Consider the following 24,783-nt stretch of genomic DNA (forward strand, 5'->3'; position numbering starts at 1 on the left):
AGGGAAAGCAAAGGGGCCCAACCCTACGAACGCATTGGGGGGGCACCTCTTCTTTCCTCGCCTTTCCCTTTTCCACCCGATCCTCTCCCGTACTTGCGCATCGCGCAAGTCTCGAGGCCAAGCCGCGCCCAGGGTAGCGCAATCCGGAGTCAACTCCCTTGCAGCCCCGCAAGGTGCTGCAGACTCCGGAGTAGGCTGCCCCCCCACCTCCCCTTCCCCCCCCCCCCCGCACTCCGCCGCATTCGTCTCCAGGTGTATCCACAGAGGCTCCCACCTGCCCAAAGAAACCGGCGCGACTCCGGATCGGCGAGCAGGCTCTGCGCGGCTAAGCTGCCTGCGCTGAGCCCGGCCTCCCACCGGTCGCGCGCGCGCCCCCCTCCCCTCCGAGCTCCCAGCCGCAGCCGCGGGGGGGCAGCCTCGACCCAGCCAAGTGCCCGCAAATGAGGGGGCAGAGCCCCCCGGGCGGCGGAGTGACAGCCTTGCGCCCAATGGCCGCGCAGCTCCGCCGAAGGAGGCGTGACAGAGAGTCCCGATTCTGCCTGGCTGGAGAGGGGGGGGAGGCCTCCTCGGGGGTGGGGGGGAGCCAATGGCGCGGACGGGGGAGGGGCGGTGGGAGTAGCCTGGAGGGGAGTGGGCTTCGGGGCGGGGGGCCGAAGGAGCGCGGGCGCAGAGAGCGGAGGGAGAGCGCGCCGAGCCCAGCAGCCGGACCCGGGCGGGAAGGGAAGGGAAGGAAGCGGAGCCAGCCAGCCGGCCAGCCATGGAGAATGGGCTGCAGGGTCCCAGGTAAAGCCGGCGGAAAAACTCCCGCGGCCATCTCCGCGCGTGGGGCTGCTGCATCCTTTGCAAGGACGGGCGGGATGCGCCAACGGCGGGGCTGGGGGGGGGAGTCCGGCTGCTCAGAGGGCAGGGGAGGCCGAGGGGGGGTGGGTGGGGGGTGGGTTTCTGCAGGGGTCTCCGGACCCCCGAGACACAGGCACGCACGCGGAGGGGCCAGGTGATGGATGAGTTCGTGGGAGCTAGGGGAGAGTGCCGACTTGCAGACTCGGCAAATTCTTGAATAACATCCCACCCCTTAGCCCCCCTCCCCACCGCGTCCCCGTCCCCTCGTTTGCGACGGGAAGCCCCCCCTCTTTTTCTCCCTTTTGCACAGAAGACCCTCTCCCCATTCTCGAAAAAAGGTCCCCTTCTTCTGCCGCCCCTTCCAGGTAAAAGTGTTTTGGGGAAGGGTCGTGGCATCCTCGCTGGCCGAGCTCCTTTGGAATGTGGATCGGAGTGGGGGCGGGAGGGGGGGGATCATTAGGAGGGGGACATGCATTATTTGGGCATTGCAAAAAAAAAAAATCAAATAAACTGGCCAGGTTTGTCATTGAAGACATATGTATAGATATCTCGCTCCTTTCTCTGTCTGTAGTTCTGTGGAAGAAGAGGGAGGGGGGGAAAAGTCTTCTGGGCTGCAAGGAGACCTACTGGATTACTTGCCAAGGGTTGGTCAGCAATTAGAGAAAAGGGGGGAGGTGAGCCCGCCGTAAGTGTGAGGAGCCGGCCAGATCTCAAAGGCGGACTTTCCCCTCGATCCAGGTTGTGTGCATGCGATTCACCCTCCATATGCATCTTGTTTACAGTGCCGCAGGCTTCCTATCATGGCCTCTGCCTGCTGCCTTCAGACCCCAGATGGGTTATTTAATCGTGTGGATTAGAAAGGGGGAGGGGGGGCGCAGGGAATCCACCCATGGGAAAGGGAGGGGGAGCAGAGGTCTTCTGAAAAACTCTTTTTCAAAAATATCTCTGCTTGGAGAGTTTCGTAGCATTCTCCCGTTGTGAGAATATGGGAGTGAGATATAGTCTCTATATATGTATATGTGTGTGTGTGTGTTTGTGTGTGTGTGTGTATACATACATATATGTATGTATGTATACACACACACACTTATGTTTGTCTACATAAGTGTCTGAGATAGGTAGATAGATAGATAGATAGATAGATAGATAGATAGATAGATAGATAGATAGATAGATAGATAGATAGATAGATGAGTTAGAGATATATTTGTATGTTCATACTGAATGGCACTCTCAAAGGGAAAAACAAACAGCAAGGCAAAAAAGCACACAACTGGCAGGGATTTTTGTACAGTAGGACTGTGGAGAAACCGACCCAGCCAATCCCGAGATGTCACTTATTGTGGCCGTCATATTATCAACAAGCAGAAATTTTGCGAGTGGCTTAAAGAAGCCCACTTTGTGGTCATGTTTAGGAATGTTGGTCTCGCAACAAGCTTTTGCACCCACAAAGGTTGGAGGCTGGAAGTTTATGTTGCCAAGAGATTTGGGGAGGGGGAAAAGGGGGGGCTTCTGGGATCGACCTGCATTGCCAGGAGTGCTCTAGGCACCCTGAGATTGAGAGAGGGTTTAAAAAAATTTTTTTTTGGGAAAAAAAAAGGTCTTGAAGCCAGACCGGCAGACCAGCTCCTGTAGCGTGTGGGAGACAAGGTGATCAGGATGTAGGTCAAATCCACCCGGATCTTCCCAAAAGTGGGTCACGGAGACTACAGATGGGGCGGCAGGAGGCTTTGGGGGTCAGAAAGGAATGGAAACAACCAGCTTGAAGCCACCTTCCACCTGGCATGTGCTGTTCAGCTTGCCGAAAGGCATTTGGACCTCGATAGGTTGCTTGGGGACTGTGCAGTTGGGGCCGGTGGGGAGGGGGTAGTGTGTGTGCCCAGGGGAGCATCGTTGCCCCCAAGGGGCTGCGCTGCCCTGTCCTCTGCAGGGCTCCCAGGCTGCAGAATTTGCCGCACTGGCTGTTCTAAGGCAGCTCTCGGTTGCTGTGCCTGGGGAGGACAAACCTGGCTCCTTTCCACCCGTCAGAGGCACGGGGCCAAGGCAGACCTCGCTTCGCCCCTCCTCCCCCTCTTTCGAATGTTTGCTACTAGCCTATAAGAGTTTCAGTCTCTGGCGGAGCCTGGCTAAGATGAGCGCGGAGAGCTTGCTGCGGGGCGGAGGCGTGCATCAGCCCTGACCATGACTGTGTAACGCAGGGATGTCCTGGTCAAAGCATCAAAGGTAAGGAGAAGCCTGGATGAGCTGAAATGAATAAGGCCCACTTCAGCCGCTCACCACCTCTGCCCTCGGGAAGAAGGGAATGGCTCTGGGGAAATACGCACCTGTCGATTCGGCTAAGGACCCGGGATCTATCTCCTTCCCTCCAAAGGATCCCGGCTGGGATCGATTAAATCCAGCCCTACCCAGTTCAGAATCTGGAGCGGATCTCCTGCCCATCCTGGCTACTTTTCAGAGGTCCTGAGCCCTCCCTGCCCACAAAGGGCACGGCTCCTGCCGGTTCCAGGAGGGCAGTTCTGGGACTCCCCGGACTTTCGCCTTAAGGAGAAGCCATCGGCAACTTTGCAAGGAGCCCTTGGTGTGTTTCCAGCGCTGCAAACTCTTGCAGCCTCTGGGACCGGCTGTTCGGGGTGCCCACGGCTGTGCCCAGCCAGCGGTTGAAAACTTCTGGGAAGTTATTTGGGCTAGGAGGAGGGACCTTTTTAAAATATTTACCCGCTGCCGGGTAAATGCTTTGCATCAGCGTAATCCGTTGCTTCCGGGTTGGGCTTTCTCTTCTGCCTCACATCCTGGCACTGCTCGGGGTTCTCCCCCACAGCTTTGCGGGCACCCTCTGGCGGCCGCTGCTCGCTGACTCTGGCTTTCTGCTTCGGCCTTTTCCCCTTTGCAGGCATCTCGACTGGCTGCTGTCCCAAGCCAGCCTCCTCCTCCTCCTCCTCCCACGTGTCCTTCCTCTCCCCAGCCTTTGCTGTGGGCTGTTTTCCTCCGGGCAAGGAAGCCGGTGGCCCTCGCGTGCTGGAGGCTGAACACATGACAGGTCTTGTGTACATCACGTGTTCCCGGCCCCGTGCCAGGCCGTGACGCGGTGGGTGGAGGTAGGATACAGTTCCACATATGGAGAGGAGCCCGCTCGGCTCGGGGTTTGGCAAGGAGTCGTCGGTCAGTGGATGGCAGCGACTGATGGGGCCGTTAGGCAGGACGCTGGGCCCGTGGGGGGCTCCGGGGCAGGTGAGTCCGGGCACTCTTTGGCTGCGGTGGCTGTGCCCTCTGCCGTCCCCTCGTCCTCTTTCTGGCTCGCGTGTGCTTCTTCTCCCGTGGGCTGCTTCGCCTTCAGGCTTTGCTCCGTTTTCCTCCTGTGTTTTGATGTTCAAGTTTTTGGGCAGATACCCTCCTCCTCCTTCCTTCTCTTTCCCCTTCTCTTTCTCTTCTGGCTTTTCCATCAGTTACTTCTCCCGTTTCTTCTCTGTCCCCTGATCTGCTCTGGCACATTTTGTTCTTTCCTTCTGCGATGTGTTTCGTTCTCGGCTGTTTCTTTGCTTGCTCGCCATTTCGTAGATCTTCTCTTTCTTCTCCTCTGTCTATGTTTTTCACGATCCATTCCTTCATCTTTTATTAGTTTCTTCCTGTCTCTTTTTCCCGTTATTTTAATCTTTCTTTCTTTCTTTCTTCCTTCCTTCCTTCCTTCCTTCCTTCCTTCCTTCCTTCCTTCCTTCCTTCCTTCCTTCCTTCCTCCTCTCTCTCTTGCGCCTTCTGTTCTACTCTGTCCAATCCAAATCGGCTGTTCTTTTTCAGCCACAGTTCAGGCTTCTGGCATTTAGGCCCAGTTTGGGGTGCCTCTCTCGGCTCGTACACATATTCCAAGCAGTGATGCACAATTGTTTGTTGCAAAACTACGGTCCGCCTCTACATTTGTGAATCCGTAAAATCTCAGGCATGTGAATCTAGGACTTGAAGGAAGTTGGTTTGATTTGTATCTGTATTCGGAATCCCGACCAGGTTATTCTCTTCCTTTTTTTTTTTTTTTTTCTTGTTAAGCTCCTATTGATGGGACTAGATTGGTCTAGGCAAGAGGCACTTGGTAGGGGGGCTGAGACTTGAGGGAGGATGATGACCCCTTGGAGAATCAGAGCCAGGGCAGGACATGGAAGCATTGTGAGGACTCTTTGCAGATCTATCTGCATCTGTCTCAGTCTTCCCCTTCTGTGAATTGGGTTATAGATCTACTCAGTAGGGCGCTTTTAACACTGGCTTGTTTGTGGACTTGGATGAACCCAGGGGGCAGCAGACGTCGGCCTTCCCATCTCACGGTTAGCAAGAAAGGGGACCAGGAGGCGTTGCGAAGGATATAGAGCTATTTCAACCTTCACAACGTGAGAATTTTGGCTTTGTGGATGCTGTTATTTATTTCCCCTTTGCTTGGGCAGCGATTCTAACTAGGCCAAAAGGATTAACAGAGTGCTGCGCCAAAGGAGCCTTACGTGTGACATATCTAATACAGGAGTCCTCCCTGCACCTTGCAGACTTCGGTACAGGCATGCGGGCCAGACGCCAAGGTCCTTCGGAGCACGTGACTGTCGGACAACCAGTGATTAATTTTCTAAAATAAGAATCTGGGTTTATATGCACTATAAAAATCAGCAGGGTCTATGTTGCAAGCTCTTGTGCTATGGATGTAATGACAGGATCGGATTGTGCTCTTGCGACGGAAATGTTCTCTGTACATGTCTTGAGGCGCTGTTTTGCCAGCTGCAGGTTGCTAAAAGTTTCAGATTATGTTGGGGGAGAGAGAGAGAGAGAAAGAGAGAGAGAGAGAGAGAGAGAGAGAGAGAGAGAGGGAGAAAGAGAGTTAATAGGTAGAGTTAAATAGATGATAGATAGATGAAAGATAGATAGATAGATAGATAGATAGATAGATAGATAGATAGATAGACAGACGGACAGACAGAAATACATAATAGAGTTAAATAGATAGATGTGAGAGAGAGGAAAGAAAGAAAGAAAGAAAGAAAGAAAGAAAGAAAGAAAGAAAGAAAGAAAGAAAGAAAGAAAGAAAGAAAGAAAACAGTTTGTCCTTGACTTACAACAGTTCTTTTAGTGACTGTTCAAAGTTACAACAGCACTGAAAAAAGGGACTTGCGACTATTTTTCACACTCACGACTGTTGTAGCCTCCTCTGGTCACCTGATCCACATTCGGAGGCCTGGCAAATGGTTCATGTTTATGACAGTTGCAGAGGTTCCCCTTTTGCAACCTTCGGACATTTTCCCAAGTACAACTACAGTGAATCGCTTAACCGCTGTGGCAAAAGAAAAAAAAAGTTGTAAAACGGGACAAAGTTCACTTGACAAATGTCTCGCTTAGCGATATAAATTTTGGGCTCAGTGGTGGCCATAAGTAGGGAACTGCCTGCAAATGCAGAAAGAAAACAAGTAAATGGATTGGTCAGAAATGCTCTCTAGGGTCTCCTGCTTGAGCTGAGGGCTGGACTAGAAGACCTCTAAGGTCCCTTCCAACTCTGTTTGTTCTGTTTAAGCCAACCCCAGGCACCCGGAAAATTGGAGGTGTAAATTAAGACCTAGCGAGCCCCAGAGCACAACATAGTAAATAGAAAGAATTTTGGCACCACGCAGGCTCCTCTCCTCTCTGCTGAATTTGGGGGAGCTTCTCTGCTTTAATGGGCGGGCCGATTTCTTTCGCCAGACGAGAAGCAGACCGCAAAGAATGAAGGTGGGGACCCCAAAGGCCAAACCACACCCCTGAAAGGGAGGCTGGGCCGGGAGGGGGAGGCTTGCCAAGGACTGCCCCATGAACTGCCCCAAATAACCTGGACGGTTGAGGGATTTGCCCTCTTTCCGGCCAGCCCGGCCCCTGTGCGTTGACGGTGGGGATAGTGATGCCTCCATCATTTCAGCTGGAAGGCTCTCCAGTAGGAACTGGGTCCCGGATAAGCTGGTGCAGCAGCTGGGAAGCACTGGTGGTCCTCCAGCTGCGACCTCAGTTGAGCCCAGCGTTTAGGTTGCTAAGCGAAACGGTTGTTGTGAAATTTTGGAAAGATGAAGAAACACCACTGGATGAAGCGATAATCAAGAAAACACTGGACTGGACTGAAATGGACAGACTCACATTGAGAATCAGAGAAAAAAGAAGAGACAGAAGATTTTCACACCCGGAACTTATTTCATCAGTGGCCGGAAAAACGGGACGGAGAGTAAAAACTCAACTTGTATTAGTAAGCAAATCAAATCAACCCAGACGACACGTTGTTCATTAAGCACTAATGTAATAATAGAAAATTAATAAAATATTATTTTGTAAAAAAAAGTGAATCTTGCCCCATTTTGCGACCTTTCCTGCCACGGTTATTAAGTGAATCACTGAAGTTAGTAACACAGTTCTTAAAGTGTATCTCGCTTCCCCATTGACTTTTTTCCCACACCCATTGTAACTTCGGTCACCCAATGAACTGTTGTAAGCCGAGAACCACTTTGTATCTGCAATGGTTTGTTTTCTGCGTCTCTCACCAGGACCTCTAGAACTAGAACTAGTAGGGATGTTTGTGGGGCAGGGGGTCAAAAAAGTCAAGATGGCAGCTGCAGTCGGGCATCCGAAGCCCTGCCCCTTCTTGTGACATCACACACCCCTTGAGTTTAGCCTCTGTTTTTCTCCCAGAATTGGCAAATGGCATGTAAGAACTCTGGCTTCTAAGACCCCCTACCCGTGCGCGATACACAATATTTTGTGTCGTAAGATAGATTGTGTTCCTCTCCCCGCCCTTTGGCCATTATACAGTCAAAGACTCTCTTCCTGGTTTTTTAAAGTGAGAATAATAACCTGCAGAGCATAAGTAAGCTTTGAGTTGGAGGCCAAGGGCATTTTCAATTACTCTATCGCATTTCTCTCTCTGTTGCCTGGGTCCTAAGCATCGATCTGGAGACTCAATGCTCCAGGTTTTTTTTTCTTCTGGGTAACAGATGTGGGGCATGCTGCATATTTTTGTTCTCTGCCTTTTTTGAAGTTTAATATTTATTGTTTAACTTCTGGCAATTCTTTCCACATTCGTCACTCGTTCTGGGTTGCATTTATCCCCCCAAGGTCATGACTTTTCTGACTTTCCTGTTCCAATGGATTTATGTACCCAGGACCGTAACATCGTCTTTTTAATTTGTTTTTTCCCCTTTTTGAATGTAAGTCACTCAGAGTTGTTCCAAGGACAGCATCTTGGTCTAAATCACAACAAGTGTGTTATTATTGAATTGAGACCCTGTCTGGTTCAGGCATCCCGCTAAGTAATCTATAAAACCCACTTGGCACTTTGTCTCCTGTTGGAATCGTTGCTCGAGTTCTTCAGAGTTCTGATTTAAGGTGTCATCAAAACAGCCAACCTTGTTTGCTTGCCATCAGGGCAAGCTATGTTTGGGGTTAACCATCTTTGGTATAACCCTCAGGATTGGGCACCTCTGACTTTTGTTGGCCAGCGACCCCGATGTTTGTCCACTGTTCTGCTTACTGGGAGTTGCAATTTCTTTAGCTACCATTCAAAGTTAGAACAGCAGTGAAAAAAGTGACTTATGATGGCTTTTCATACATACGGCCATTGCAGCATCCTGATGGTTATATGTCAGTGTTTCTCAACCTTGACAATTTTAAGGCATGTGGACTTCAACTCCCAGAATTCCACAGCCAGCATTGCTGGCTGTGGAATTCTGGGAGTTGAAGTCCACATGCCTTAAAATTGTCAAGGTTGAGAAACACTGTTATATGTGAACTTGAAGACGGGTGGACTTCAACTCCCAGAATTCCCCAGCTATCATGCTATCATACTTTAAGACGGGTGGACTTCAACTCCCAGAATTCTAGCATGCTAGCCAGGGAATTCTGGGAGCTGAAGTCCACCCATCTTAAATTTCACAGATAACCATGAGGATGCTGCAATGGTTGTAAGTGTGAAACGCCGTCGTAAGTTGACAAGGTTGAGACACACTGTAAGAGAGCACTAAAAAGGCAGATTTGGGGGTCCAGTTTGGAGCTGGACTTAGTCCTTGAGGTGTCTGTGGGATGAGGTCCAAAAAGTCAAAATGGCTCCCTCAGTCATTGGGTCTTGGACACCCATCTCCCCCCCCCACTTCCCAAGGGATCCTCGCCTGCCTCCAAAACTCCTTCACAAAAATCTCCCTCCAAACCAGGATGCGAAACACCTCACAACTGCCGGCACCAGGTGTGTACGACTCAAGCTTGTTTAGCAGTTCACCCACCACACTTCCTCTGCTAATTGCTGTGCTGGCTGATTAAGGAAAGGAGAAAGGGCATCCCCTGCCTTCTCCCTTTTAATTGCACGCTTGAAAATCCAGTGTGGTTGTGTGTACACAACCCACTGGCCCTGGCAAGGCCAGATCACTCCCCCCCCCCGGGGGGGAAGCCCAGTAATACCATTAATCCTTAACAATAGTTTGAAGTTTACCATCAGTGAAAAAAAAAGGACTTACGACCGTTTTTCACATAGACGTTGCTGTATCCCCGCGGTCACGTGATCGAAATACAGATGCTTGGCAACCGACTCACATGGATGACGGTCGCAGCGTCCCGCATCATTTTTGCGACCAGCTGACAAGCGAAGTCGATGGGGGGGGAGCCAAATTCACTTAGTGCAGGGGTAGGCAACCTTGGCTCTTTTATGACTCGTGGACTTCAACTCCCAGAATTCCTGAGCCAGCACAGCTGGCTCAGGAATTTTGGGAGTTGAAGTCCACGAGTCATAAAAGAGCCAAGGTTGACTACCCCTGACTTAGCGACTTCCGGGTTACTAAGTGAACAGCTGCAACGGTTGGCTAAAGAACCGCGCCGAGAAATGGCCGTCAAAGGGGGCAAAACTCCCTTAGCAAAACGTCTCACTTAGCCAAAGAAACTCGGGGCTCGGTTGTGGCCATAAGTCGAGGACTGCCTGTATCGTTACGATCCTGATGGTTTCGGAAGGGGGGGTGACATGCCCATGGAGCAGGGGCAGCGCCAGCTTCTTCTCGTCTCTGCTCTCTCTGGCATGAAAGCCGTTTTTATCCTGGCACCGTCTCCCACCCAGTGTGCGCGATATCATTGCCTCCGGCTCAGTCACCCACCGGTGACTAATCCCTCTATTTTGGGGAGGGGGCCTTTTCGGCTGCAAGGAGGGAGAAATGGAGCCAGCTCCCAATGCCGGGGAGGGCGAAGAGGCTAAAATGATGGAGCAGCCTGGGGGGGGGTGGAATCCAAAGTTGCACAGAGCATTTGAGCAGCGGGGTGCAGGGAGGGGAGCAGAACTGGGGCTAGAGCAAGGGGGGGGAGAGCTGCATCTGCTTGTCCTCCTTGCCTCAGTTTCCCAGGCTTGGAGGGAGGGCATTTGCACCACCCACCTCTCTCTCTCCTCCAGCCCCCCAACTCAGCCTCCGCAGCAGCCCAGTGCCGGCCCAGTTGGCAGAGGGCCCGGCCAGGGCTGTGCGTTGCAGCCGGGCGTCCAATGGCAGAGCCGTGTTCCCAACCGAAATTAGCAAGCAAACAGGAAAGAGGCCGGCCGCTGGTTGGCTGCTCGCGGCCTGCCCTGTCACCCCCGCCCATCGCTCAGCTCACGTAGGCCCGGCCTGAGCAAGGGGCCTCTGGGCTGCCATCCAAGCAGATGGGGGGGGGGAGGGCAGGGGAACGGCTCAGGTCTCTCCAGAACCCAGAGGGTACGGCTGGTGGTGCAAGCAGCAAGCCTAGGCTGGTGCATGGCAGCCGGGCTTGCCAGGGTGTGTGGCAAGCACGCAGACCGCGCTGCTGCAGGGCCCTGGAGCACGGCTGCCCACGTGGCCAGCTCAAGCTGCAGCCTCCCACAGTCAGCTGGGCTGGTGCAAATACAGCGTCCAAGGGTCTTCCAGGCGGTGGGCTAGGAACTTCCCAGCCTGGCATTCTGCAGAGACATCATTAGCCAGGGCTGCCAGCCAGCTTTTGGGGGAGGCCCTCTCTTTCTGCCCAGGAGACCCCTCCTCAAATCTTTCTGCCTCCCTCTGACTTCAGCCCGCTGAGCATGCATCGCTGTTTGTCAGGAAACGCAGCCGCGGGCAGGGGGGGGCTTGAGGAGGGGTGGGGAGAGCCTAAGCTGGCTTGCTGGCTGCTTTTCTTTTGCATCTCCGGCCTGTTGGAAGGTCAACCAAGGTTTATTTCGGGAAACGCCTCCTTTGGGGAGATTTCAAGGGAGTTTTTGCAAAGAGGGGTGGGGTGGAAGCAGAGATCTTTGCAACCGGATTTCAGGTTGCATGGGGGAAATCCTCAGGTTCATAGACTGGAGGAATAGCCTTGTTTTTCTATTCTGTGGGGGCGGGGGGCTGGACTCAGGTTTCCATCATCCCCTTCCAGCACGGCCCAGGGATGATGGGCTTTTTTGTCCAGCCCAGGGCTCTTCCTTAGACTTCCTCCCCAATTTATAGTACTGTTTCTCAAACCTGGGCACTTTAATGTGTGGACTTCAGCTCCCAGAATTCTGAGAGTTGGTCGCACGTCTTCAAATTCACTAGCGTGCTGGCTCGGGAATTCTGGGAGTTGAAGTCCACCGCTCTAGAAGTGGCCGCGTTTGGGAAACCCTGCCCTATAGCTCCCCTCACCCCATGGCTAGCTTGATCATTGCTGGGTCCCCAGCGCAGGAATCCGAACTGAGCTCCGTTCATTTTTATAGGCAGTGGGTGAAGTGGCCAAGCCAGGCCTGGCCTGGTCCTGGCGCCGTCCGCAAGGACAACTGTTTCTCGGTGGCTGTAGGGGAATTCTGTTCGGGCTCCTTCTGCCGATTCACACGCTGTGTATGTTCTTGGCTTCCTTCCTTGGCTCAGCCTGGGAACAGGCCGTGGAAGAACGCCAAGGAAGCTCTGCCTTGCGGGCCATTTGCCTCCACGGGGGGAAGGGGCTGCAGCCCCCCACCTCAAGACCACCTGAGAAGCACCAGGCTTTCCCCTTGCAGGGTTTCCGAAAGAGGCCGCTTCTGCCCTGGGAAGCGAGTCCGGGTGACTCAACCGGGGTGCCTTCCACCCGCCAGCCCTCTGACCCAGTTGGATCAGCGCCTGCTTGCAGAGGGCATTTCAGGCTGATTCCGCAGCTGGGAAAAAAAATAAACTCTGCACACCCACACCCCAAGGCTGGTTGCATCTGTTGCTCTGCAGAGAAGCTTGTTAGAAGATTCTGGTGGCGTGCGACAGTTACCCCCGCCTCGATGCGCAACACCTGTCGAAACTCCAAAGTTGTGCACTACAACTTCCCTTAGCGTTGATGTGCAGGAACAACTGTCCCAAGTGCTGGCCTGGCTTCCCAAAATATCTGCGTAATGGGACGAGTCCAGATTTTTGGGCCAGCCACGCAGAGTGGATCCATGCGCAGGAATTGTGACCACGTCTCCCCTACAGGTAATCCTCGACTTACGATCACAGCTCAGCCCAAAATTTCTGTCACTCGGCAAGACGGTTATTAAGAGGGTTTTGCCTCGTTTTACGGCCTTTCTTGGCCTTTCTGTTAAGTTAGGAACACCGTTGTAAAGTGAGTCTGCCTCTCCTCCTTGTCAGAAGGTTTGCAAAAGGATCAGGTGACTCCCAGGGACGCTGCGAGCGTCATAAATACGGGTCAGTTGCCACGCGTCTGAATTTCGATCACGGCTGCTGCTGCAACGGGCGTAACTGTGAAAAACGGTCACGGCTCGCTTTTTTCCCAGCGACCTTGTAACTTCGGTCACTAAACGAACGCGTTGAGGACGACCCGTAACGTGCTTTCTACGGGGCGGTTTGCTTTCCTCTCGTTGGCCAGAAATAAGGGGGAAGAATTGGCCACTGCCAGGAGAGGGTCCACGCTTGGCGATGTCCGAAGGGCTCCTGCCACGCGTTTGGGCTGAGGATAAATTTAGAATTTCCGCCCAAATCGTGCAGAATACGAGGCTTCCCGCAGGCTTTGTGCCAGGATTAGGGAGTTGAATTTGTAAACGGGGCTGCAGTGATTCCCCTAATCTGCGGCAGTCTTTCTCCAACTTGGCAACTTTAAGATGGAGGGGGGGACTGCAACTCCCAGAATTCCCCAGCCAGCTTTGCTGGCTGGGGAATTCTGGAAGTTGCAGTCCCCCAATCGAAACATTCCTCAAACTATCTGCAATCTCCTCCAGTTTTTAAAGAATCGTGAGCCTATTCCGTAAAAGCAGACACGATCCAGAACTGGCTGCAGAAATTTGGCCTAAAGCTGCGTCTCCTTTTTTGCCAACATTTTTCGATTTCCAGAATTGGGGGGGGGGGAACCCTGAGCTCCCAAAGACGCCGCCAACCCTGGACAGCCCGTTGCTCCAATCCCTCTGTGCCTCGATGTCCTGATTTAACATCCCAACAAATAGACTCTAAGCAGGCACTGCCTTTTCCTTGGCAGCCCTACCCGGTTGCCTGCCCCACACATAAACACACACACACACACACACCAGTGTGTGTGTTCAGGTAAAAGGTGGCGTGGCCCTCCCTGTTTTGTACATAAACAGGGCTCTCCAGATGTAAAGCCATAGGGCGTGGAGCTGGATGGCTTGCCAAGAACATCGCGTTCCCACCCAAACCAGAGGGAAGAGGCCTTTGTGTGGGAGTCAGGAACGAGGTGTGTGTGTGGGGGGGAGAGGTTTGGCTTTGAAGGGCACTTAAGCCCCCCACTGCAAGAGGGACTGGGGGGGAGTCTGCCGGTGCCGCGACACGGGGTGCAAAATTGGTTGCAAATAATTTTTAAAAGCCTTTGGGATCGTTTGTTTGACCTGTGTGTGGTTGAATAGGACTCATTTGAGGGGGGGGCGCTCTGTGCATCGGGAGGGGGGCCCTGGGGGCTTCCCAGAGTGCCCACCAAGGAATAACCAAGTTGGAAGGGGTCTTGTAGGTAGGTCATCTAGTCCAACCCTCTTCCCTGTTCGTTTCAGGAGTGGTGCCCAAGGATTGTACGAGAGAACGAGAGAGACTGACTCACTCTCTCTCTTTCTCTCTGCAATGAATGAAACCCTCCTCCTTCTCCTCCCCACCCATCAGCCTCCTTCCTTCCATTCTCCCCCCCCCCCCCGTCTCTCCTCCCACGACCGACAGAGCAGTTGGCATCTGTCCCTGTTTCCAGTACACTCTGTCCTGCATTGACGTGGACAGAACAGCCAAAAGCTTTGCCAAGAGCACGTGCAGCAGGGTTCCTGCTTTGGAGGGGGTGGGAGACAAGAGATGACACATGCACACAGACACACACACAAACACACACAGACACACACAGAGAGACGGGCGCACACACTCAGATGGGAGTGGGTGGGGACGGCTTCAGGGGCCGGGTGTTGCAGAGCCGGTGAGCCTTTGCAGGGCGCTCAGGCTCAGCGAAACCCAGCAGCACACACGGAGCTGCCCACATCGGCTTGGGTGGGGACTCTATTTTAGAAAGGGGGAGTGCGTGGACCCCCCCCCTTCCCAGACTGAGCTTGATTTGATTCTATAGGGAGGGGAGGAGTGTTTCTCCCAATTTGTTGGCAGAAAGCCTCTGTCAGTGGGAAGAGTGCTCCTAAACATGCACAAAGTTTTTCTTCCTCTCCCATGAAGCGGACTGGGGTTTGGCAGGGGGTGTTCCTGGCAGGGTGCGAGGGCTGAGGGCCGGCTGATCCAGAGCCTGTGGCATCCCCTTGCACCCTGCAGGATGCCAAGAGGACACGCCAGCTCTCTGGGCGCTCCCGTCCTTAAAAATTGAGAATGGAAATCGATAACTAGCAGGGGTGGCCGGTCTCGGCCGCCCTCTGGGGCGCTCGCATCCTGACGATTTAAAATAAAAATGAATTTAATAAATACGGCAGATACCAGGATGCACCAGCCCTCTGGGACGCTCCAATCCTTAAAAAATAAAATTACAATATATTAAATAGCAAAGATAGCAGCATACACCAGCCCCGTGGGGCTCTCAAATCCAGACAATTTAAAATAAAAGTGAAATAAATAAATAGCAAGGATGGCAGGACACACCAGCCCTGTGGGACGCTCCAATCCTAAAAAATCAGTCTAATGGGGAATCTGGATATATTCCTAACCATCCAGGTGGATGGCCAGTCCGAGCTTGTCCACCCAGCCCGTGTCTCAGGGAGGCTATTAATTCAGTGATTAATTTAACAAATATACAGGACTTGATCACCCTTCTGCCATAAGGAATCCCAGTATCGTCGGAACAAAACATTGACTGGGTTTCCCCCACTGTGTTTGTGGGGCAGTGGGTTGTGGGAAGACCCCAGCCTGCACCAGAAGAGTGTAAACTGACCGTGAAAGCAGAAGCCCATTTATCTGAGCATAGTTTGCTGCAGGAAGACAACTGTTGTGCTTTCTTGACCCAGGTTAAGAGTGTTGTGTGGACCCTCTCAGGGGGAAGCCGAGCAAACGGTTCCTCTTTCTCCGGCTGTTTTCCAGGACAGGGCCCCCTGACCCAGAGGGAAATGTGGGGTGGGGCACCGGGAAAACCTCCGGCTTTGGCAGGCTGCACAAAGAACTATTTTCATTTGAAATCTCCATTTATCCTTGCCTCCCAGGAGATCAAACCGCATCTTAACATTTTTGCCGACTGTCCTAGTTGAAAGAAGGAAGTCATCTGGATGGAACAATTGAGGAGGGGGCTGTCTGCAGTGGCAAGCGGGGGGGGGGGGGAGCTGTTGGCATGCCAGCAGAGCTTTCTCTGCCCACCCACCCCTTCTCTCTCTTCCTCTCTCTCTCTCCCACCCCCTTTTTGGTTTTGTGCTAATGGGGGGGGGGCAGCAGCGTGCCCCGGCACCGGTTGGTAACACGCAGCATGTGCGAAATTCAGATATCCTCAGTGGAGGAAGCACATTGACGTCAGAGGTGCCTGATCTCAGCTGAAGGCTTTGAAGATGCGTGTGTGAGCTTTTGCGTCGACAGTTGCTGACGAAGGATGCCTCGTTGCGTGCAGAACATGTCCCCGGAAAAGTTAGGGTCCTTGGCGCCGTCCTCATCCACCACCATAGGGCGCCCAAACACTGGGGAGAAGGGGAAGGTGGGTGGCAGGACGGACGCCTCCCCTGCTCCGATCGTGCGCTCAGCCACTCGGTCCCCCGTGGCTCTCTGCCACTGCAGCTTTGTTCCTCTTCAGGAGATTTTGCCTTTGGGAGAACTAAAATTAGAACCAAGGGGAAAAAAAAAGAAAATACTTGCAAACAGCTTCCCAGGCAGGTACTGTAAGGTGGGTTCTTGCCTTGCGGTCTCTCCAACCTAGATTTTCGTTTTTTGTTTTTTTTTGTTTTTTAAAAAAAGAACCTTAAGGACTAGAAACGTGAAATGAGCGTGGGTGCAAATGAAAGTTGGGGTTCCAGGAATGCTGCATTCCCAAGCGCGCGTTAATGTACAGGTGGTCCTCGGCTGCCATGGAGCTCAAAATTTCGGTGGCTAAGGGGAATCATTTGTTAAGTGAGTTTTGCTCCAGTTTCCTTGCCACAGTTGTTATGTGAATCAACTGCAGTTGTTAACTTGGTGACACAGTTGTGAAGTGAATCTGGCTTCTCCCCGTTGACTTGGCTGGTCAGAAAGTGGATCGGGTGAGACGGCAACCGTCGTAAATACGAGTCAGTGACTACGCGTTTGAATTTTGATCAGGTGACCCCGGGGGGATGTTCCCACAGTCGTAAGTGTGAAAAACGGTCCTAAGTCCCTTTTTTTCAGGGCCATTGTAACTTCAAATGGTCACTAAATGGATTGTTATAAGTTGAGGACTACCTGTATTGTCCCCAATTGACTCTTCATAAATCAGAAGTCAACGGTCGCTCCCGATTTCTTCAAACAGCCGCGGTTTTTAAACAAATCACTGCAATTGCTTAATGGATTAATAGTAATAATAATAATAATAATAATAATAGTAGTAGTAGTAGTAGTAGTAATAATAATAATAATAATAATAATAATAATAATAATAGGAACTGCTTCCATCCTGCGACGATATCTGTAATACCATCCAACATCCACATCTGCCTATCCCAGGTCCTGGGTAAGGACTCGATAGGTAGACAAAATGCAAAATCCAGTCTGAATATCTGGCTGACTGTGCGATGATCCATAATAATAATAATAATAATGTTGGAAGGGACCTTGGAGGTCATCTAGTCCAACCCACGGTTGTTAAGGGAACCCAGCTTCCCCCTTGAATTTGCTCGTCAAGAAGGTTGCAAAAGGGGGTCACGTGACCCCTCCGGGACGCTGCGACCATCATAAATCCGAATCAATTGCCAAGCGCCCGAATTTTGCTCACCTGTACCGCAGAGATACCGCAAAAGGCGCAACTTTGAAACACAGTCCTGAGTCCCATTGTTCAGTGCTGATGTAACTTTGAACAGTCACTAACCAAAACGTTATAAGTCGAGGACCACCTGTACATATGTGCCTGCTTGGAACTTGCGCATTGCGAGCCAAAGTTTTCACTTCCAGGAACTCCTTTCTCCAAAATAAATCTTAAGCTGCTGTCAAATTCTTCAGGGATGTGGGAGGGAAAGATAAGGGGGGTGCCTCTTCCCCAAATTTCCTTTTCTGCTGCTTTGTGTGGGGCCAGGCTGCGTAAGCATTCAAACTGGCCACCTCAGTTTGCCCAGCCGGCACGGGAAGTCCTCGACTTATACGACCGTTCATTTAGTGACCGTTCAGAGTTACAGCAGCACCGAAAAAAAGGAGGCCTAAGACCGTTTTCCCCACTTACGACCGTCGCAACGTCCCCCGCGGTCGCGTGATCAAAATTTGGACTCTGGGCAACTGACCTCCATTTATGATGGTCGCAGTCTCCTGGGATCATGTGATCTCCTTTTTGCGACCTTCCGACAAGCTGAGTCCGTGGGGGAGCTGGACCCACTTAACAATTGTGTCACCAACTGAACAACTGCAGTGATTCACAAGAGCCGTGGCAAAACAGGTCGTAAAATGGAGCAAACTCACTTAACCGTCTTGCTTTGCAACGGAAAATTGGGGCCTCCCTTGCCGTCGTAGGTCGAGGACTGCTGTAGCCACCTGGTGCCTGTTTACGGCTCCCGTCTGCCACACACCTATTCACAAGTTGGCACGTGGGGCAGGCATGAGACCAGCCCTGTTTGCGGCCAGCCCTGCCAGTCTGATGACCCCCCACGGTTGGGCTGGCGACCAGCCGTGCCTCTTTGCTGACCCTTACTGTTTGGGAGGCAGGGAAGAGATAACCACTAGGCCACACGGCCCACGGTTGCCTGCTCCCCGCAAAACAGAGCTGCAGGTTGGTGGGCAGAGTGCCAGGGCACAGAAGCGGAACAGGCTGTACCCAGAAGAGAACTGGAGAGGGAGGGACGGTGGAAAGAAAGAACTGTGGGAGGATCAGGAAATACAAAGTCCAGCTTGCTCTGCCCGGGAAGCCAGAGATCGGTTATGTGGTGGCGCTGGAAGCGGGCGAGGGGCAGGAGGTGGTGCAGGTAAGGGGCCTCTGGCCTTTGGGGCAGGGCCTTCCGGGACACGGCAAGCCTCCCTGTTCCCCGCCTTGTCTTGGGCTTGTGGTATGGAGGAACCGTCTCTTGATGGATCCCTCTGGGCCCATCAGCAGAAGTCTTCAGGGCTTCCCAGCTGGGTTGAGTGTCTTAGAAGAAGACGTGAGCTTGGGTGGACCTCCAGAAGATCCTAGAACTTGCTCAAAGCATTTCCAAGACAAGGGACTCCAATATACCTAATCATGCCGGGAAGCTAAAAAAAAAACTTTGTGAAGTTTTGAAGTTCCTTGAGTTTTGAGGTTCTTTGAGGTCCAGGATGGGATCTCTCTGGAGCTAACGGTGGCGGTGAGCCCTTAGTCTTTTCACGGCGGGCGGCTCATTTCTGGAATGTGTGAAGGTTGAGAGGGTTTTTCGCTGACATTTTTTGGGGAGGTGTCCAAGTAGACCTGGGTGGACCAGGAGAGCAGATCCAGGATGCTTGGAGACCTTTCCAAAAGTTGGAACATCGAGAAGATACATCGGAGGGGAAAGAGGAACCCAAGAAAGCGGAAATACGGGCTACCTAGAACCCGATGGGGCTGAGAAATAAAGAAATATGGGTTCCAGAAGTTAGTAGGACGAAGGAGGAGGAGGAGGAGGAGGATCTGGTGATTGAGCTCCAGGAGCAGGAGAAATGTTAGATTTTTGAGATGATTTGATGGGAGGGGAAGCTTAATTTAACCTTAATTCAGGAAACGGAGAACGCAGGGACATGTTGTCGGGGAGGCAATTAAGTCGAGGAAACTTCCTGTTTCGCAACGGGGAGGGGGGTAGGTGGTAGCGTGCCCCCTCCCCTATTTTTCCTCGCCTGTCTCTGCTTCTGCTTCACGGGCCTCAGTTGCTTGATCTGGTGGGGGAAAGTCCCACCAGAGGTCCTCCTATCGCACCCCACGTGTCTCGCTTCCTGTGTGTTTTGCAACAAGCCGGGGTTGTGTGACGTTGCTCGGCCGAGGCGGGCGGGTGTGTTTCTTTACATGTAGTCCTCGTCTTACAGCAGTTCATTTAGTGACCGTTCAAAGTTACCACAGCCCTGAAAAACAGGGACTTGGGACCGTTTTTCGCACTTACGACCTTTGTAGCAGCCCCATGATCACGGGATCGGAATTCAGACGCTCGGCAACTGGTTCATACTTACGACCGTCGTGGCATCCCCAAGGTCACGGATCCCCTTTTTGCGACCTTCTCACGAGCAGAGTCAGTGGGGGAACAACCGGGTTACTAACTTATCCACTGCAGGGATTCGCTTTGCGACCGTGGCGAGAAAGGTCGTAAAAAGGGGCCAAACTCACTTAACAAGGGTCTCACTTTAAAAAAAAAAGAAAAGAAATTTTGAACTCCATTGTGATCTGAGTCAAGGGCTACCTGTATTTCTCTAGGTCACAGGGGTAGGCAACCTTGGCTCTTTTATGACTCGTGGACTTCAACTCCCAGAATTCCTGAGCCAGCATAGCTGGCTCAGGAATTCTGGGAGTTGAAGTCCACGAGTCATAAAAGAGCCAAGGTTGACTACCCCTGTCTAAGGTCAGCCAATGAGGTTCAACAAGATTCCCCAGCCTGTCCCAACAATTTTTTTTTTCCCCTTCTAAGCCAGGGTTCGCCATACTTGGCAACTTGAAAGCTTGTGTCCTTCAAACTCCAGCTTTCCTGGCTGGGGAATTCTGGGAGTTGAAATCCACCCATCTGAAAAACACCAATTTTTTTGTTTTTTTAACAGTGTATTGTATACGAAAGAATGTGGGTGAGTGGCCTGTTGGTCGCCCGTTTCATATACAGTTCTAGAGCTAGAAGCAAAACTCTAGAAAGAGAACTTCAGAAAAGGAATTTAATACGTTGATTTATATTTGCAACCTGCTCTGCTTTCTGGTATTTCTTGTGAGATCAGAGGTTGGAGTAGAGGAGAAAGAAAACAAGAATTTGAAATGCCCATTTGTTTATTATTGATTGATTGATTGATTTGATTTTTATCCTGCCTTTATTGCTTCATAAGCAACTCAAGTCAGCGAGCACACGTCATCTTTCTTCCTCCTTCTGTTTTTTCCCACCACAACAACCCTGTGAGGTGGGCTGGGCTAAGAGAGAGAGAGGGGGGGAGGGAGGGACCTAACTGGCTTTCATGCCTAAGGCAGGACTAGAACTCACAACTCCTGGTGCTTGGCCCAAAGTCACCCAGCCGGCTTTCATGCTTAAGGCGGGACTCGATCTCAGAGCCTTTTGGTTTCTAGGCCAGCACTTTAACCACTAGGCCACACTGCCTCTCACCCAACCCCTGGTCACCTAATGAACTTCCTGCCTAAGTGGAGATTTGAACTCAGATCTCTCTAATTGGTGTGTTTTCCCCATTAATCTGGTAACCCAGCAAGTTCCCACTCACTGGTCACCGTCTCACTTCCGTCTCTCAGGTCCACCACCGAAATCCGGAAGGAGAAATCCCGAGACGCAGCGCGATGCCGACGCAGCAAGGAGACGGAGGTGTTCTACCAGCTGGCCCACACCCTGCCCTTCGCTCGGGGGGTGAGCGCCCACCTGGACAAGGCCTCCATCATGCGCCTGACCATCAGCTACTTGAGGATGCATAAGCTGCTGAATTCTGGTAAGGGGGGGGGTCCCGTTTCCCAAAGAAGGTCTTCATTGAAGGGGGGAGAACAGGAAAACTACGGAAGACCCCCCCAAACCGCCGTTCTCAGAATGGCAGAGCTGGAAGGGACCTTGGAGGTCTTCTAGTCCAACCCCCTGCTGCCATTTTTTTTTTTTGGGCTGCCATTTTTCAGCAAAAACCATTGTAAAACATGGCCGTGGAATTGCAGGACGCAGCAAACGGTCCCAAATGTGGCCTGATTGCTGAGCATCAAAACTCCCGGGAATTCTGGGAGTTGAAGTCCACTAGTCACGGTCCTCCAGCCCTGCCTGAAAGCAATTTTTACAAACTCTGTTGACCCAGGAGAATGGCGAGATCAAGTCAAAGCAGAAGAGCAGGTGGATTCTTACTACCTGAAGGCCCTGGATGGCTTCCTGATGGTCCTGACTGAGGAAGGGGACATGATCTACCTCTCTGAGAATGTCAACAAGCACCTGGGCCTCAGCCAGGTGAGCAGGAGGAGCTCGCACAGGTGGGAAGGGGCCGTTCAACCCCAGATGAGTCAGTTTGATCAATGGTTAAGGCACCAGGCTAGAAAGTGGGAGCTCATGAGTACTAGTCCCATGTTAGGCATGAAAGGCAGCTGGGAGACTTCGGTCCAACCACCAGGAGTCTGGGAGTTCTAGTCCCGCCTCAGCCATGAAAGCCAGCTAGGTGACTTTGGGCCAATCACCAGGAGACTGGGGTTCTAGTCCCGCCTCAGCCATGAAAGCCAGCTGGGTGACTTTGGGCCAATCACCAGGAGACTGGGAGTTCTAGTCCCGCCTCAGCCATGAAAGCCAGCTGGGTGACTTTGGACCAATCACCAGGAGACTGGGAGTTCTAGTCCCGCCTCAGCCATGAAAGCTACTGGGTGACTTTGAGCCAATCACCAGGAGACTGGGAGTTCTAGTCCCACCTCAGCCATGAAAGCCAGCTGGGTGACTTTGGGCCAATCACCAGGAGACTGGGAGTTCTAGTCCCGCCTCAGCCATGAAAGCCAGCTGGGTGACTTTGGGCCAGTCATTCTCTTTCAGCCCCACCCACCTCACAGGGTTGCTGTTGTGGGGAAAATAGGGGGAGGAAGGTGTGTTGGATATGTTCACCTTCTTGAGTTAATTTGTAAATATAAATAAGGGAGGGATACAAAGAAATAAATGCAAATAAAAACGAGCCAGTCTCACGCATGTTGGATCCTGGAAGCCTTTTTGGGAGAAAAAAATAAATGAAGACAATGCATCTCTGTCGGTCTTTGCTGACATTTTCTGTTTTAAATTTCGGAGGGGTCAACTTCAAAATTCCTCTCCCACCCTTGCAGGCTGATTTTTGAATGGGTCTTTTTGTTCTTCGGGTTTAGCTTCCATTTTATTTTTTAGATGATTCCGGAGAGACGGAACCGGGTTGGGAAATAAGGTTAAGAAGGCGATTTTAGACATTCCAGCAAAGCTGGAAGTGAATTGAATCCCCCTTTTTTGCTGAAATGTATTTCAAACGAGCAAATGCCTTGGTCTTTTTTTTTTTTTTTTTTTTGCAAAATTCCCTGGGCTGTTTTTTTTGTTTGTTTATTTTTTTACTCTCTCTAACTTTTCTTTCTTCCGAAACGAAATCACGTTCCTGATTTTGCTGAATGAACAAGGGCCTTTGCGCAAAATGTTGCCCATAAGGCTGTCTTTCATCCTGTACAAGAGCCCCCCCCCCCATGCAAACTTCTGCAAGCTTTTAGTCTCCGCCTCCTTTTCATCTTTTGCAAAATTTGAGCTAAAGGAGAGAAAAAAAAAAAGAAGAAAAAAATTCTCACTCGGGGTGGGCCCAAATATTTTTGGAAACATTTCTTCCCCAACTGGAATCTGATTGAAAAGTTCTGAATGTTGTGCAGGGGAGGGGGAGGAGGGCTTTCTGATTGGCTGGCTCTGGGGAGATGCGCCCAGCCTTTCTCCCGGCTTCTCCCCTCCCCCCTGCATTCTGTGGTTGATTTTATTTTATTTTATTTTATCTCGTTTCCTTTCGCTAGTTGGAGCTGATTGGCCACAGCGTGTTTGATTTCATCCACCCCTGTGATCAGGAGGAGCTGCAGGATGTGCTGAGCCCCAGGCAGGGTGAGTCTCCCCCTGTTCAAAGGAGGGATAGGGGATCGCAGCGAGGTCCCCATTCCTTCAGCCCTTTCCTCCTCTGTGCAGCCGGGTGTGCATTGTGCAACTCTTGCATGGGTGTGTTCAAATTGTAGGTTGCTTAAGGTCCTCTAGCATCAGCTCCTTCTCCTCCTCTTCCTTTTTCTTCTTCCCTTTTCTTCTCTTACTCTTTCTCCTCCTTCCTTCTTTTCTTTCTTCCCTTCTCCTTTTCCTTTTCTTTTTCTTCCTCTTTCCTCCTCTTCCTTCCTCCCTTCCTCTTTTTTCCTTTCCTTCCTTCCTTCCTTCCTTCCTTCCTTCCTTCCTTCCTTCTTTCCTTCCTTCTCCTTTCCCTTCTCTTTTTCTTCCTCTTTTTTCCTTCTGCTCCTCCTCTTTCCTTCCTATCTCCTTTTCTCCTTTTCTCCTTTTCTTTTCCCTTTCTTCCTTTCCTTCTCTTCCTTCCTTCTTCCTTTCTCCCTCTCTCCTTCCCTTTCCTTCCTTCCTCCCTCCCTTCTTCCCTCCTTCCCTTCATTCCTTCCTTCCTTCCTATCTCCTTTTCTCCTTTTTTCCTTTTCTTTTCCCTTTCTTCCTTTCCTTCTCCTCTTCCTTCCTTTCTTCCTTCTTCTTCCTTTCTCCTTCTCTCCTTCCCTTTCCTTCCTTCCTCCCTTCTTCCCTCCTTTTCTTCCTTCCTTCCTTCCTTCCTTCCTTCTCCTTTTCTCCTTCCCTTCCTTCCTTCCTTCCTTCCTTCCTTCCTTCCTTCCTTCTCCTTTTCTCCTTCCCTTCTTTCCTTCCTTCCTTCCTTCCTTCCTTCCTTCCTTCCTTCCTTCCTTCCTTCCTTCCTTCTCCTTTTCTCCTTCCCTTCTTTCCTTCCTTTCCCTTTTTCTCCTTTTTTCCTTCTCCATTTCTTTCCCCCCCTCGTCTTCCTCCTCCTCCCCTCCCCTTTGTAGCCTCCTTGAATCAGATTGGTGATCTGCCCCCCCCCCCCCGTGCATTTTGACCTGTTTCGAAACAGAAACGTCAAAAAAGCAAAATAAAACCTGAAGTTAAGTCTTCGATAATCTCCAGATACCCATTTTGCTCACAGACACCTGATTCCCCAAAGCCGGGACCAAACCTTTTGGGCGCGTCCCGTCCCCCGCTCCCTTCCCACCCTGCCCCCGTTGGGCCCATCCATGCACCCCCAAATCCTGATCAGCATTTGATCCCGGCTGTCCCCAGGTTTCTCCAAGAAGGGGGAAGTGAAGACGGAGCGCAACTTCTCCTTGCGCATGAAGAGCACTCTCACCACCAGGGGGCGCACCGTCAACCTCAAGTCGGCCACCTGGAAAGTGAGCAACTCCCCCCCCCAGGGTTTTTTTTTTCGGGGGGGGGGGACAAAAGCAGATTTGGGCCACACACAGACACACACACACACACACAGACACACACACAGACACACACACACACACGAAACAGGAAAAGGGGTCTTTTTGAGGGTGGGGGCTGTGCTTGATAAAATTATAGACTAAATATAAAATAAAAATGAAATCCAAGAAGCCTGCCGTTCCCAATCACTTTTGACTTTCGGTGGGATAATTGTGAGGAGCGAACGCCGGCTAATCCCGTCTTCCCCCAGGACAGGGGTAGGCCACCTTGGCTCTTTTATGACTCGTGGACTTCAACTCCCAGAATTCCTGAGCCAGCTGGCTCAGGAATTCTGGGAGTTGAAGTCCACGAGTCATAAAAGAGCCAAGGTG

General features: G+C 51.7%; 1 protein-coding gene across 5 annotated transcripts in view; it reads left to right on the forward strand.

The window, feature by feature from the left end:
* Window positions 1–667: 667 nt before the first annotated feature.
* The window catches only part of HIF3A (hypoxia inducible factor 3 subunit alpha), a 41,247-nt gene continuing 17,131 nt past the window's right edge, over window positions 668–24,783 (forward strand). Inside the window, exons 1-5 of one of the 5 annotated variants that reach the window (XM_039325141.1) lie at window positions 668–783; window positions 20,728–20,918; window positions 21,267–21,412; window positions 22,954–23,038; window positions 24,266–24,375. In XM_039325141.1, the coding sequence (XP_039181075.1) occupies window positions 758–783; window positions 20,728–20,918; window positions 21,267–21,412; window positions 22,954–23,038; window positions 24,266–24,375 (558 nt within the window). In that variant the 5' untranslated portion in view covers window positions 668–757. Of the gene's footprint in view, window positions 784–2,942; window positions 3,064–3,140; window positions 4,069–17,682; window positions 18,278–20,727; window positions 20,919–21,266; window positions 21,413–22,953; window positions 23,039–24,265; window positions 24,376–24,783 lie in introns of those variants that run through there. The other 4 variants (XM_039325142.1, XM_039325145.1, XM_039325140.1 and 1 more) reach the window with 4 other exon arrangements.

The sequence above is a fragment of the Crotalus tigris genome, unplaced genomic scaffold (genome assembly GCF_016545835.1).
Source record: "Crotalus tigris isolate CLP2741 ecotype Arizona unplaced genomic scaffold, ASM1654583v1 scf7180000024316.1084291, whole genome shotgun sequence".
In the NCBI taxonomy this organism is placed as follows: domain Eukaryota; kingdom Metazoa; phylum Chordata; class Lepidosauria; order Squamata; family Viperidae; genus Crotalus; species Crotalus tigris.